This window comes from Canis lupus, chromosome 19 (assembly GCF_011100685.1).
Source record: "Canis lupus familiaris isolate Mischka breed German Shepherd chromosome 19, alternate assembly UU_Cfam_GSD_1.0, whole genome shotgun sequence".
In the NCBI taxonomy this organism is placed as follows: Eukaryota; Metazoa; Chordata; class Mammalia; order Carnivora; family Canidae; genus Canis; species Canis lupus.
The window spans coordinates 31,536,962-31,552,368 of record NC_049240.1 but is presented as its reverse complement, the minus strand read 5'-3'; the positions used below and the strand labels follow the sequence as shown (position 1 = coordinate 31,552,368).

The 15,407-nt window shown below is 35.2% G+C and overlaps 1 protein-coding gene across 13 annotated transcripts in view; it reads left to right on the top strand.

Moving 5' to 3' along the window:
- The window catches only part of PTPN4 (protein tyrosine phosphatase non-receptor type 4), a 208,998-nt gene that overhangs the window by 150,268 nt on the left and 43,323 nt on the right, over positions 1 to 15,407 (top strand). For all 13 annotated transcript variants that reach the window (XM_038564936.1, XM_038564934.1, XM_038564933.1 and 10 more), the window contains 3 exons: positions 7,316 to 7,384; positions 12,143 to 12,268; positions 15,184 to 15,342. In XM_038564936.1, the coding sequence (XP_038420864.1) occupies positions 7,316 to 7,384; positions 12,143 to 12,268; positions 15,184 to 15,342 (354 nt within the window). The remainder of the gene's footprint in view (positions 1 to 7,315; positions 7,385 to 12,142; positions 12,269 to 15,183; positions 15,343 to 15,407) is intronic.

Here is a 15,407-nt window from a genome sequence, read left to right as displayed (position 1 = left end):
ATCCCGGGTCTCCAGGATCACGCCCTGGGCCAAAGGCAGGCGCCAAACCGCTGCGCCACCCAGGGATCCCGAATTAGGAAACTTTTAACAGCAAAAATGCCACAGCAGATTCTTAAGTGATGTCATGTGTAATTCTTCTGTAACCTTCCTAAAAGCAATTTTGAGGAAAGTAAGGTGATGGTAATCACAAATTTAAAAATAAATAGACTGATGGGACACCTAGGTGGTTCAGTCTGTTAAGCATCTGACTCTTGATCCCAGCTCAGGTCTTAATCTCAGAATTGTGAGTTCAAGGCCTGCTTTGGACTCCATGCCAGGTGTGAAGCATATACTTCGATGGATGGACTGATGGACGGACAGACTGACTGAGAGTACAAGTATTAGATCACTGGTGAAAGTCAAGAAAAAAATTTAAAAAGTCTTATATAAATCTCAGTAGGGTTAGAAGAAATTTCCATTGAGAAAATAACGTAGACCATAATAGCAGTCTGTTAGTGAACTTAATTACTAATTAAGTGACCCTCAGGGTTATTATCCAAGGAGTACACTATCTTTAGCATAATTCTTCCTTCCCTCTGTCCTTGAAAATATGACTTACACATAAATGTACACATACCATTTCTCTTAGACAACAAAGAAATGCATAGAATGTAATAACCTGCTTTCAGCTATAGTTCAGACGGATGTCAGACACGATGAGAAAAGTATCAAGGAGTTTACCCAAAGTATACCACAGCAAACAAAATCTAGTCATGATAGTAAGTACAAAAAACAGTTAAAGAAACCAATCTGAGGAAAAAAATCACCGAAACAATGAAATTTCAACCACAGATGTTAATAAAAACAAGCTAAAGAACAATCTAAGAAAAAAATAATGGTAAAGTGAGGAGCAGTAACTTACCATTCAAGCTATTACTGCCCTTGTGGGAATATGGGCCCAGTACTGGCACATTTTATGCTTTTTAACAGCTTTATTAAGGTATAATTTGTGTACCATATTTAGCATCTAAAATTTGATGTTTGGAGGTGTATTTGCATCCTCAAATCCATCCCCGTATCAGGATAGCAAGCATATCCTCCCCTGTTTTTGCCTTTTTTTTTTTTTAAAGATTTTATTTATTCATGAGACAGAGAGAGAGAGACAGAGAGGCAGAGAGGCAGAGACACAGGCAGAGGGAGAAGCAGGCTCCATGCAGGGAGCCTGACGTAGGACTCGATCCTGGGTCTCCACAATCACATCCCGGACTAAAGGCGGTACTAAACTGCCAAGCCACGCGGGCTGCCCCTGTTTTCTCCTTATACTCTCCTCTGTAACCTCTTTTCTTCCACCCTTCTTTGTCCCTGTGCCACCACTGATCTGCTTTCTGTCCCTACAAATTGGTTTGCATTTTATAGGATTTTATGTAAATTGAAGCATATATGTTACATACTCTTTAGTACATACAGCCTCTTTTCACTTTGCATAATCGTTCTGAAATTCATCCATGTTGTTGCATTTCAGTGGTTCATTTCTCTTCTGTGGAGTATTATTCCACTGTATAGGTGTGTCACAATTTGTTATCTGTTCACTTGCTTATGAATATTAAGTGTTAATTGTTTCCCCACTTGGGTTGTTTCCAGGTTTTGGCTGTTTCAAATAAAGCTGCTGTGAGCATTCATAGTATTTATATGGTTTAACTTCCCTTGTTAAATACCTGTGAGTGGAATGGCCAGATCACATGGTAGATATATGTTTAACTTTGCAAGCAAGAAACTGCCAATCATTTTTTCAGAGCAGTTTTTACAATTCTGTGTACTCACCAGCCTTGAGAGTTCCAGTTCCATTGCATTTTCATCCAAACCTCTTCTGAAGAGTACACAATTTTGATGAAATTTAATTTACTATTCTTTCATGGATCTTTCTTTTGGTGTCAAATCTAAAATCTTTGCCTATCCCAAAGCTGAAAAGATTTATTCCTCTGTTTTCTTTTAAGAGTTTTATAGTTTTACTTCTTACACTTAGATATGTGATCCACGTGGAAATAATGTTTGCATATGATATGAAGTACATTCAAAAAGTATATGAAGTTCATTTTTTTGCATATGGGTAGCCAGTTGTTTCAGCATTAATTTTTGCAAAGATCACCCTTTCTTTCTCCACTGAATTGCCTTTGCCCCTTTCTTGAAAATAAGTTATCAGCATTTGTGTGGACTTGTTTTTGGATTTATTTATAGTAAGTCTTAGAGTGTAATAGTCCTCCAACTTTGTTCTTTTTTAAAGTTGTTTTCAAATGTTTTAGATTCTTCGCATTTTCATCTGAACTTTAGAACTAGCTGACTTATTTCTACAGAAAAAGACTTCTTAAGGGGGAGCACCTGGTGACTCTTGATCTCAACTTAGGTCATGATATCTGGGTTGTGGGATGGAGCCCCACTTGGGGCTCTGTGCTGGGCATGGAGCATGCTTGAGATTCTCTTTGTCCCCCTCCCTCTGCCCACCCCCTCCACCTTGCCACTTGTGTGTACTCTCTCTTTCTTTCAAGAAAAAAGCCAAAACAAAAACCACTTCTTGGATTTTAATTGGGATTGTGCTGAAACTATAGATAAATTTCAGGAGCATTGACATCTTAAAAACACTGAGTTTTCAAACTCATGAAACAAGTACATCTTTTATCTATTTGTCTTTTCTTTCTTTGTTGTTTATAGTTTTTTAGCATATAGATCTTTCACAAATTTCACAGGTCTTTGCTAAATTTATCCTTAATTTTTTGAGGTCTTTTAAAATTTCAATTCGAGATTGTTTACCATGAAACAAATACAAATGATTTTTTTTATGTTGATTTTATTTCAATAGTGACACCTTGCTTGCCTCGCTTATTCTAGGATCTTTTTTGTAGCTTCCAACAGATTTTCTACCTAGACGATAAAGACAGTTTTAATTCTTCCTTTCCATTCTGATACTTTTTATTTCTTTTTCTTTCCTTATTCCCCCAGCTAGAACCTCCTGTACAGTGCTGAATAGAAGTGGTGAGAATAAATATCCTTGTCTTTTCTTTATCTTGGGGTGGGGGGAAGATATTAATCTTTTACTATTGAGTATTGTATTAGTTGTAGGCTCTTCATAGATGCTGTATATAATGCATGTTGAGGAAATTCCTTCTACATCTCCCTGAAGCTTTTGTTAGGATTGGATATTGGTTTTTGTCAAATGCTTTTTCTGCAGGTGTTACAAAGATTATGTGGTTTTCTTTTAATTTGTTTGCATGTTGAATTACATTGAGTTTTAAGTACTAATCACCACCCCAATATTCCTAGGATAAATCCCATTTGATCATGACCTATTATCCCTTTTCTGTTTTTTTAATTCAGTTTACCAAATTTTTGTTTAGGATTTTTGCATTTTTGTTCACGAAGGATATTGCTCTACAGTTTTATTTTCTTGTAATATCATTGCCAGGTTTTAGTGTCAGGGTAATTTTGGCTTCACTGGATGAATAGAGAAGTATTCACTCATTTTCATTTTTCTAGAAAAGTTTCTGTAGTAATGATGTCCTTTCTTTTTAAAATGTTTGGCAGAACCTACCAACTAATCCATCCAGGGCAGAAGTTTTGTTTATAGGAAGTTTTTGAACAACACATTCAAATTCTTTAATACAAATAAAGCAGTTTAGGTTTTCTTTCTTTTCTTAGTGAGCTTTGGTAGTTCATGTTTTTCAAACAATTTATCTCCTTCCTCTAAGTACTGAGGAATTTTTTTGGCATAAAGTTTATGATATTCTTTGTAATAATAACGTGAGCCACCAAGTCCTAACGAAAAAAAGTGAAAAATATTAAACTTGCCCAGTATGCCATTCAAGTCTGCCTCTAGATATTATCAAGGCAACATCTCTGAGCCCATCTACGAAAAAAATTCTTTTTTAAGATTTCGTGTTTAGGTGACCTCTTGTACCCAGTGTGGGGCTCTAACTCACAACTCTGAGATCAAAAGTCACATTCTTACTGACCAAGCCAGCCAGGCACCCAGAAAAAAAATTGTTTTAAGAAAATTAAGCCATCTGAGAGAGAAGTCAACATGACTCAAGAAGAATCTTGGTAAAAGAACTAAGAATTAAAAAAAAAAGAACTAAGAATAAGGTTAAATCCTTTAAATATAGATAACTGATCCTTGACAACTGTCAGAATTAATTTATAGAATAGAATTAAAATGCTATAAACTTTGATAAAGTAAAAATAGCTATATAACTAAGAAAAGGAAGCAAGGGACTAGTGGAAGTATGAGAATCCATATTAACAAAAATTAAATATTAATAACACCAACTCCTTGAAGTTTTTCTAATCTTTTTTCATCCTTTATATATGAATGACAGTCGTTTCTTTCTTTTAGTTCAAGGGAAATGAGTTTAATAATGTTTTCACTAAAAGTGGGATATATAGCATAATCATTCTGTTAATAGAGTTATGTTTCTTATTTGTAGCATTTTCTATATATAGAGTTTTAGAATGATTTTTACTTGCTCATAATAGAGATTCTTCCTTAAGACTGGCTAAATTTGGGGTTTTCATTGTTTTTTAATTTAATATTTTTTAATTTGGGATTTTAAAGACATCTTTTTCTTATGCTTTTCTGTATTGCTGAAATTAGTTATAATTAGCATGTATTCTTTTACCAATTGTCTTTTTCTTATTGTTCTAAAAATAAGTATCTTACCGTCAGATTTTGGCGTTCATAGATTATGGTACAGTTTTGCATTTTGTTCTAATAATAATATTGAAGTCCTAAAGAACAATATTATGGATAATATGAAACATAAACCTTTGGGGTACCTGCGTGGCTCAGTCGGTTAAGCATTTGCCTTTGTCTCAGACCTTGATTCCAAGACACTAGAATGGAGCCCCACATCGCATCAGGCTCTCTGCTCAGTGTGGAACCTGCTTCTCCCTCTCCCTCTGCCTGCTACTCTCCCTGCTTGTGCTCTCTCTCTCCCTGTCAAATAAATAAATAAAATATTAAAAAAAAATAATTGGTAGCCTTAGAGCTACCGACCCAGTTGGTTCTGGATCTGCCCGAGAGGTGCTACTTTGATCAGGGATGTTACATACCATCCACAAGGTGCTGTTTCTCCCAACGTTCTCTTCCTACTATATTGTTACAGCAGCCACCTGCATCTGACAATCTCCTTCTTTTGTTTTGCTCTACTTTCTGATCTCCCACCAGAAAAAAAGTAGAACCTAACAGCCAACTCACAAAGGAACCTAAAAAATAGAGTTTATTGACTAGCAAGCCTCCTACAAAACTTAGCAGAGCACAGGAAGAGGATTCAGGCCTGTGACAGCTTAGTTAATGTTAATTAGTTTATATAAGTAAACCATATATGTTTATAGCTTTTTTTTTTTTATGATAGTCACTCAGAGAGAGAGAGAGGCAGAGACACAGGCAGAGGGAGAAGCAGGCCCCATGCACCGGGAGCCCGACATGGGATTTGATCCCCGGTCTCCAGGATCACGCCCTGGGCCAAAGGCAGGCGCCAAACCGCTGTGCCACCCAGGGATCCTCCCTATGTTTATAGCTTTTATAACTCTTAACAATGAAGTTTTATGTTTGTAGTCCTTAAGTACTTTTAAAATATATTCAAAGCACTTTTTTAATCAAAATGATTAATAATCTTGTAACCGAGATAGGAGTGGCAGCAAAACAAATGTTTCTCTGGATATGGTCCTTGATCCCTATTGGGTACACATGAAATAAATATTTTTTTGCTCATAATCAATCTTTGGAAATACTAGAACTTTTGTAAGACTTCAAAATTTTGGTATATTATTTAGACTGAGAGATGAAATTCAGAATATCAGAAGATTTATTACTTCTTCCAACAACTTACTCACATACCTTTATTCTCTCTCTTCCATAATATTGAAGGGATTAAAATCATTGTTTTAGGGCAGCCTGGGTGGCTCAGTGGTTTAGCACCGCCTTCATCCCAGGGCATGATCCTGGAGTCCTGGGATCACGTCCCACGTCAGGTTCCCTACATGGAGCCTGCTTCTCCCTCTGCCTATGTCTCTACCTCTCTTTTTCTCTCTCTCTCTCTGTCTCTCTCTGTCTCTTATGAATAAATAAATCTTTAAAAAAAATAAAAATCATTGTTCTAATATGGAAATACAAAACAATAGTGAACCTCAGTTTGTTACCTTGTTGACAATTGCAAATATAGTTTATCTTTAAAGGAAATATGTTTTAAAACTTCAACATACGTAGGTTTAAAAATCATGGTTTCTGGGATCCCTGGGTGGCGCAGCGGTTTGGCGCCTGCCTTTGGCCCAGGGCGCAATCCTGGAGACCCGGGATCGAATCCCACATCGGGCTCCCGGTGCATGGAGCCTGCTTCTCCCTCTGCCTGTGTCTCTGCCTCTCTCTCTCTCTCTCTGACTATCATAAATAAATAAAAATTAAAAAAAAAATCATGGTTTCTGACTTTTCCATTAAGACTTCAACAGACCATTTCTGTTCACATTTATCTATACTAATCCATGGAAGATGATCTTAAAATTGTTGGCTTTGCTTTGGAAACCTGTATTTGGCTACTTTTACATGAATCAGATATCTATCTACAAATATAAATATAAAAATACATATTTGATATACTAGACATTTATGTCTGTTCACACTGAAATAATGTGATATGTTAAGTAGCAAATTCTCTGAGAACCAAGTTTTTAGTAACAGATTTGGTCTGAATATACTGGTCTACCACAGAGGAGGCTCAGTTTTCATGCATAAACTATGCGCTTGCTAGACAGATTGGCTTCAAGACAAATCACCGATGGTGTCCAACTCACAACCATATTTCTGTCCTTTGTTCCTTCCTGTATACAAAAGTCTGGAGTTGCCTGTGTCTGGACAAGGAAGGATTTGAGGCTATAACTTGTCTTCATTTCTTGATGATTACCATTAGACAAGGAAGAAAAGCCCAAGGAAAGAGCAGTTCTTTAAGATTCCTTATGTTTCAGGCCTTTCATCAAGGGGATACTAGAGACAATAGCTAAACCACAGGCCCAACCTATGGGATGAGGGTGGTAGTCATTCTCCAGTAAAGAAGTATCTAAAAAAAATGAAGTGTCTATGAACACATCTTTATTCATTAAAGGAAGAGCCATAGATAAGCTTCATCCATGAAGGTAGAACTGGAATTGAGTACAATCTTTCCTTCTTATCCTCCATCCCCTTTTCTCTGCTAGAAATTTGTCTCTTATAGAGTTATAGTACAATCATCTTACATGCTGTTATTTTATCTTAGAGTTCTAAGTTTTTATTATTGTGCATGTTTATGTATTTCAGTGGAAGAACTGAAGTCCAGTCAGTTCAGTATGGCAAAGAAAAAGCAAATAAAGACAGGGTATTTGCAAGGTAAGCTGCATCTATGTCAGTGTCTGAATTGTTCTTAAAAGATTAAAATTACTATTAAAAATGGTGAGGACTTTGGCTTACATTTTTACAAATGTGATTACAGGATTATCACTTGACCCTTTATTTAATTAAACAGTAAATTATGTTGAGGGAGTAATGAAATAATCTGTTTAGTTTTATTCATTCCTGGGGTTTTTTTGTTTTGTTTTGTTTTGTTTTTGTTTTTGTTTTTTGGGTTTTTTTTTTTTTTTTTTTTTTTGCTGTTGATGTGAGTGAAATTAATAAACCCTGTGCCAAGCATTATAGTTCTGACCAGGCTGAATGATTATAATGTAACATTTTGTAACATTTTTATCTCCTTCATTTTTTAGACATCTTTGAAAAACATAATGATTAATTTCATACATTATTCATTCCACTTCCTTATTTTTTTAAATTACATTGTTAAGAAATAAGGTTTTGGGGGTACCATTTAGTTATCTTCATATTTTTAGGAGCTGTTTATTTTTTTTTAATTAATTAATTTATTTATTTATGATACTCACACACAGAGAGAGAGAGAGGCAGAGACACAGGCAGAGGGAGAAGCAGGCTCCATGCACTGGGAGCCCAACGTGGGATTCGATCCCGGGTCTCCAGGATCGCGCCCTGGGCCAAAGGCAGGCGCCAAACCGCTGCACCACCCAGGGATCCCTTTAGGAGCTGTTTATAGCCAATTTGCTTTTTGACAAGTGAAATGATATGATCAGATTTGTTTTAGAAAATAGGTTTATGAGCAGTTAATGGAGAATGGGTTAGAAGTAAGGACTCGGTACTGAGCAACCAATTAGAAGGTTACTGCAGTAATCCAAGTGAAAATAATGAAGGCCTGAATTAAAACATAGATGACAGAATGGAGTTTAGGGAACAGATTTGGGCAACATTTTGTAGGTGGAACTAACAGAAGTTATTAATCAATTAGATGAATGTGTGTTAGAGATAGAAATATCTGGAAAGACCATTAGATTTGAGTGACATAAAATGGACAAGAGGATACAGGAAAGAGAACAAGTTGTAATGGGAAAAAAGAGTTAAACTGGCACAGGTCTAGTTTGAGATGCCTGAGCAACAATCAAACAGGAGTATCCAATAAATGAAAGGAGAAAGAGTGACCAATTTGGTGGCAGCAAATATCTATCGAAGACCTACTCTACTAAGGATTGTGTCAGGCCTTGGAAATACAGAGAAGAACAAAATACACATCTTAGTCCCATGGAGTTTAAATTGTGATTGGCGCAACAGGTAAAAGTAAAGGATTGAGCCAGTGTAACACCTTAGAGCTGGAGTCTGCTTTTCATGTTTGAGGACAAGTAGGCAGGCCAGTAATGGACCAGAGAGAGAGAGAGCAAGACCATGGTACAGAAAGTAGAGAGGAAGATAGGTAGTAACCTATCTTCCTCATATTAGAAACGGTGAGGACTTTGGATTTAAGGGCTGAGAGCCCCCACTGGAAGGGATATAAACTGACTTGAATTTTTAACAACCTGGCAGAGTTATCACGTTTTACAGTGGTGAACTGAAATATTTACAAATACCATGATTTGTTTCAGAATAATTGGGGTGAGAGTGTTCAAGTAAGTGGTAGGGAAGAAGCAAGATTGACCAAGATGATGATCACTGAACCTGGAATCTGCGTGTAGTGTTTATTAAAGTGTTCTCTAATTTTGTTTATGTTTGAAATGTTCCACAATAAAAGTATGAGAATAGGGGACTGCTCTGGCTGCTGTGATGGAATCACCTGTACAGGGATATGAATGGATGTAAGGTAGCCAGTTAATCTAATAGTGGCTAAAGTTTATTTTGTATTTATCTATGCCAGGCAATTTTTGTGGATGATCTCACAATCCCCATAATTCAGTGAGGTAAATTCCATTATAGATTAGAAAACTGAGAACAGCATGTTTGAATAATTTAACTGAGAAGGGTTCTAGCAGGATTCTCACGCAGGCCTCCCAGTTCTTACCCACACTTTTAATCTCTACAGAATAGATCTGGTCAGGCCTAGATAGCATTTTGCGATAAATTTACTTGAATTTGAATGATGTAATTCTTCTCAACATTTGTTCAAAGTTTTGAGTTTGATTTATTATGTCTTGCTTGTAGATTTATGAGGGGAATATTGTCATTTCTTTATTAAATATAAATCTTAGCATCATATTTTTGGTTATTTGGGAAAGGAGGAAAGAAGAAAGTAAGAACCAAGATGCCTACTCTAATAGACATGGCTACTGAAATTATTCAGACCCTTCCTCTTATAGTATTAGGTACCCTTGTTTCTAGTTATAAAGTACTAAGCACCTGTAGGAAGATAAGATGTACAGAAAATGTCTTTAAAATTCTTTTCCTTAAAATTTCTTAAGAATGAAATAATTACTTCCTCTTAACTTTGTTCTTTTAATTTAAAAGTATTCTAGTTCTTAGTACTATACCTTATTTGAACCATTTTTTTCAGACTTGTTAAAATCAAAATACTTTTCTGATTCTTTTCTTTTAAAAATACACCTAACAAAATTCTTCTCTTTTTCCTTCTTTACCTAACAAAAAGGTTAAATTTTTTCTTGATATTTATAAAAATGGTGAACATGATTTTAATAAGTTCCACTGTACTATATCCTAATATGAATACCACCTTATAGATGTATTTATGTATTAATGCTAATATGACATGCAAATGACTTTTTTTAAAGATTTTCTTTATTTATTCATGAGAGACACACAGAGAGAGAGGCAGAGACATAGCCAGAGAGGAAAGCAGGCTCCATGCAGGGAGCCCGATGTGGGACTCAATCCTGGGACTCCAGGATCACGCCCTGAGCCAAAGGCAGACACTCCACCTCTGAGCCACTTAGGCGTCCCGCAAATGATTTTTCAAATAAGTGTTAATGTTTTAATATTTTGATCATATGTGACCACGAGAAATATGCAGTTATACCTGCATCTTAGTTCTTCATTTTGTATGTGCATTATTAAAGTGAGAAATCATTTAAAAGATTATTTTATAAAACAAATACGCATTATTTAGTAAGGCTAAAGTTCCAATATGAGAAGCCCCAAGTAACTGTCCCATTTCTTTTGTTATGCAGAATTCTATGAATCCTTTGAAAAAGAGGTCATCACAGGGACAAAGTTTTATTTAATGGTACTGTTTTAATGATTCTGCCCCCTCCAAAAGACTGAAGCTTCTCTGAGGTGGTTTTTATAATATATGACAATCTTATTGTGGTGATCTGATGCGTATCTACCAAAATACTCTAATAGTTTTAGCAATTGTTAAATTATTCTGTTAAATTATTAGAGAATTCTAGACGTTTTGTCCACTTCTTAGAATTTTAGTTGGAGAAAAGATTTCTCCTTAGAGTTTCCATGTAAGGTCATTTTTTCAACAATAATAAATTAGTTATTTTTCTTTGAATTGCTTTCATACTTTTTTCAATTGTCATATGAAATCTAAGAAGAAAGCAAAAGAATCTTCATATGCAACAGAAAAATAAAGTACCATGGTCAGAAGCTACATTTACCACATTGCAAACACACTGATGAAGTGTGGTATTTTTTTCTCTGAAATTTCCACATTCAACAGGAAACATAGACAGCAAGCTTGAGTGGGTGGGTCTCTGAGGTTAAAGCTGTTAATAAAAACTTGAAATTTAGTTTTAAATACAAAGCATTTCCAGCCATGTTTAATTTATTAACAACAGTAAAGTATTCTGAGTCTCTATACTGGGTGAGTATAACTGGATTTTTTCCTCCTTCATAGAATTTTCTCCCTCTTTGAAAACGAAAGTAGTTGATCTTCTAACTATGGTTATGAACTCCTATAATTTACATTTCATAGTCTAATATATGAAAATGAAAAGCTTATTAACTTTGAAAATTAGCATTAATAGAAGAGCAATAAATATTAAGGTTTCTTTTAATCTTCATTTTAAAAATCAAATACATGATATACTTTTTTCCATCTTATTGTGACTAATAGGAATATTAGTTTGCACAGCAATTTTGGGAGGTTGGGCTAAATTGTGTCCTGATTGTCTTCAAGTAGGAAAACCCTATAATTTAAACTTAGGGTAATGGGAAATAGGAAAATGTTCATGCTTATGTTACTTTGAATTCATTTATGAAAAATGAAATCCGAGCCAGTGCCTTTTTTTAATCAATAGCATTATATCTCTTTTAGGAAATGTTAGATGTTCTTAAATTAAGGAGATGTCATTAAGCCAAACTACAAAAGGTTTTGGCTGTGAATACCTGAAATGATGGGGTCCTTGTGTGGTTTCAATTCATAAGTAATTTAACTTACTTATGGCTTAATGAAATCAATAAACTAAAAATTGCACTGAAAATTTAGATACTCATAAATCATAAAACTCAGGAAGGGAAGGACCTAGGGTCATACATTGTACTGGTAAATTATGATACTAAACATAGAGGGGCACCTGGGCAGCTCAGTGGTTGAGCGTCTGCCTTTGTCTCAGGTTGTGATCCCAGAGTCCCACATCAGGCTCCTTGCATGGAACCTGCTTCTCCTCCCTCTTTCTATGTGTCTACCTCTCTCTGTATGTCTCTCATGAATGAATGAATGAATGAATAAAAAAAAAAAAAATAAATAAATAAATAAATCTAAAAAAAATAGAATATGATCTAAGTCAAATTCTGAGATTTGGTTTATAGTTGGAGGTATAAAAATAAAAATGTTTACTTACCAAATTATTTCTGCAGATCCCCAAGTAAGCCCTTGGCACGGAAATTAATGGATTGGGAAGTAGTAAGCAGAAATTCATTATCTGATGACAGGTTAGAAACACAAAGCCTTCCATCACGGTCTCCACCTGGAACTCCTAATCAGTAAGTACAAATTTACTGTAGATTTGCCTGAAGATTGAAATAGGTAAATCTTTACATTTAAATATTTTAGTGAAGTGTGACTTTTTTTGCTCCAGAGCATTATTTCCTCAGAGCCTGCAGCTTACTGCATTAGTGGCATGGAAAAGTCTTAGTGAATGAGAGAGCAGAACATTGAACATGGAAGCACACTTTCCTGTACAGTATGGGTCTCTAACCATTATATCAAGATCAGTTAGTAGACTTAAAATCTGGAAATGAGGTCATTATTTACATAATCCTTTTTTCATGCAGCTCTCCAACAGAATTTCTAGGGAAGCATATATTGTTTGAAAATGCTCAATGTTTGTGATTCTTACCTAAGCTGTTCCACCACTTTCTGTGGTCTGGAAAAAGGGGTTTCCAATGTAAATTCCCACAAGCTGAGCCATATTTTCACTAAGAAGCCTATGTTACCACCATTTACTGTTTATATACTTTATCCTAGTATTTCTCACAAAAACTGTATGCTTTGGTATAAATAAAAATATTATAATCAACTTGTACTGGCTGAAGATTTTAATTTTATAATGTGCTAACAAATGTGTGTAATATATGTGCATACCTAGGTAATGATAAACAGATATCAGTGTGTTCATAGATTTTGTTTAACCAAAAGGTTGAATACAAAATATTTGAATTTTGGTGTGAAATGTTATATTTAAAGAAGTCTAACTTTAGAAATGTTTTAAACACAATAATATCCACTAAGTGTATACTAAATTCTGCTTTGTAATAAAGATGTTACTTATTTATTTTAGAGAGCACAGTGTGGGGAGGAACAGAGGGAAAGGGACAAGCAGACTCAGCACTGAGTGCAGAGCCTGACACGAGGCTCGATCCCACAACCCCAAGATCACAACCTAAGCTGAAATCAAGAGTCACATGCCCAATGAACTGAGCCACCCAGGCACCCCTGTACTAAATTCTAAAAATTTTGTCACCCGTGGGTGTTTGTCAGCCCAAGAATAAACATCTACCATATTAAAAGTAAAGTTTCGTTCAGAGAATATTAGCTCCTTACCTGCATGTCTTCCTAGCTGCTAAAAAAGATAAGACTCAAAAGTTTTTCTCTTACTAATTGCAGATTGCTAAATCATCTTTTTAAATAAAATATTACCATATATTCAGAAGCTAATCAACAATTTGAAGAAAATCCATAACCATCTTTTTGGTTCATTTTCCATCCAGCCATGTCTCCATTTGTTACTAGTACCACTAAACAATTTTAGCAAATTATAGAAGACACAGGAAAGATGATTGAGTTAATTAGTTAGCAGTAGCTTTGATTAAGCTTCCTAGATAATGAAACAATTTTAGATAGGATCTAAAAAAGTTGGTTTTTTCCTCAGTTCTACTGAGACAGTACAGTATGATGGTTAAGAGCATGGGCCCTGGAGTCACTGTAAGTTTGAACTTTGTTTTTGTTTTAATGATTTTATATATTTATTCATGAGAGACACGGAGAGAAAGAGAGGCAGAGGAAGAAGCAGCCTCCATGCAGGGAGCCCGATGTGGGACCTGATCCCGGGAACGCGGGATCATGCCCTGAGCCAAAGGCAGACACTCAACTGCTGAGTCACCAGGCGTCCCTAAGTTTGAACAAGTTAATTAATCTCTTTGTTCCATTTTCCTCATCTACAAAATTACAATAGCAGTGTCTTTCTTGTAGTATTGTTATAAAGGTTAAATGAAGCAATATATAAAATGCTTAGAACAATGCCTCACACATAAGTGTTCAAATGTTAGCTGTCATAATTAATAATAGTAATGATAATAATAGTTCATGTGACTGTCGCTTATAAAGATGGAAATGTGTTATTCATTATTTATTTTTAAGAATTTTAAAAACTCCTGTAAATAAAAACTTTTGTAAGGACTAAAAACAAACACAGACCAGAGATATTTCTGAATTATTTATTCATATATTCATTATTTTATATAGGCATACCTTGGAAGTATTGCAGATTTGGTTCAACCACTGCAGTGAAGCAAATCAGTGAATCTTTTTGTTTTTTAGTTATATATAGAAGTTATATTTATACCCTACAATATCCCATTAAATGTGCAATATGTGCAAAAAACCAGTGTGCATATTTTAAAAAATGCTAACCATCATCTAAGCTTTCAGCAAGTCATAATCACTAATCACAGATTACTGTAACAAAAATAATAATTATAAAGTTTGAAATAATGCAAGAACTACCCAAATGTAACAGAGACATGAAGTGAGCAAATGCTGTTAGAGAAATGGCATCAATAGACTTGCTCCTCCCCACAGTTACTGGGACCCTTCAATACTTTTTTTTTTTTTTTTTTTTTTTAAGAGGGGCTCCTGGGTGGCTCAGTCAGTTGAGTGTCTGACTCTTGATTTCAGCTCAGGTCATGATCTTGGCATTGTTGGATCGAGCCTGCATCAGGCTGTGCACTCAGAGAGGAGTCTGCTTGAGATTCTTTCCTTCTGCCCTTCTACCTGCTCATGTTCTCTCTCTCTTTCTCTCTCTCTAAAAAAAATCTTAAAAAAAAAAAAGCAATAAAGCAAAATGCAATAAAATGAAGTATAAATTGCTGTAATCCTGTAAATGCCGATTAAGACATAAAGTTGTAGTGACTAAAACCTTCAGACATTAAGGTTGGTAGAGATAATAGATTAAAGAGATAAAACCCTGTGGCAGATCACTGACTGTAGTTTGGATCTTGGACTTCCCATTAGGTATTCTTTCTATTTGCATCATACTGTTTTTGTCAGAGATTTTGCTTGGTCAATGTTGTTTAGTCTTAAAACACATACCCACTTTCTAATGTAATCATATAAGTAAGAAACTAGAAAAAATTATTTAAAGCCCATTTTCATTCAATTTTTCTTCCTCTTCATGTAGTCGAAATTCTGCATTCACACAAGAGGGAACCCGGTTACGTCCGTCTTCAGTTGGTCATTTGGTAGACCATGTTGTTCATACTTCCCCAAGCGAAGTATTTGTAAATCACAGATCTCCATCTTCAACACAAGCTAATAGCATCGTTCTGGAGTCATCACCGTAAGACCTTTTACATTTAACTTCCTTCTTATAAATAATAATTCCCTAGATTGTTTCATTTGAAA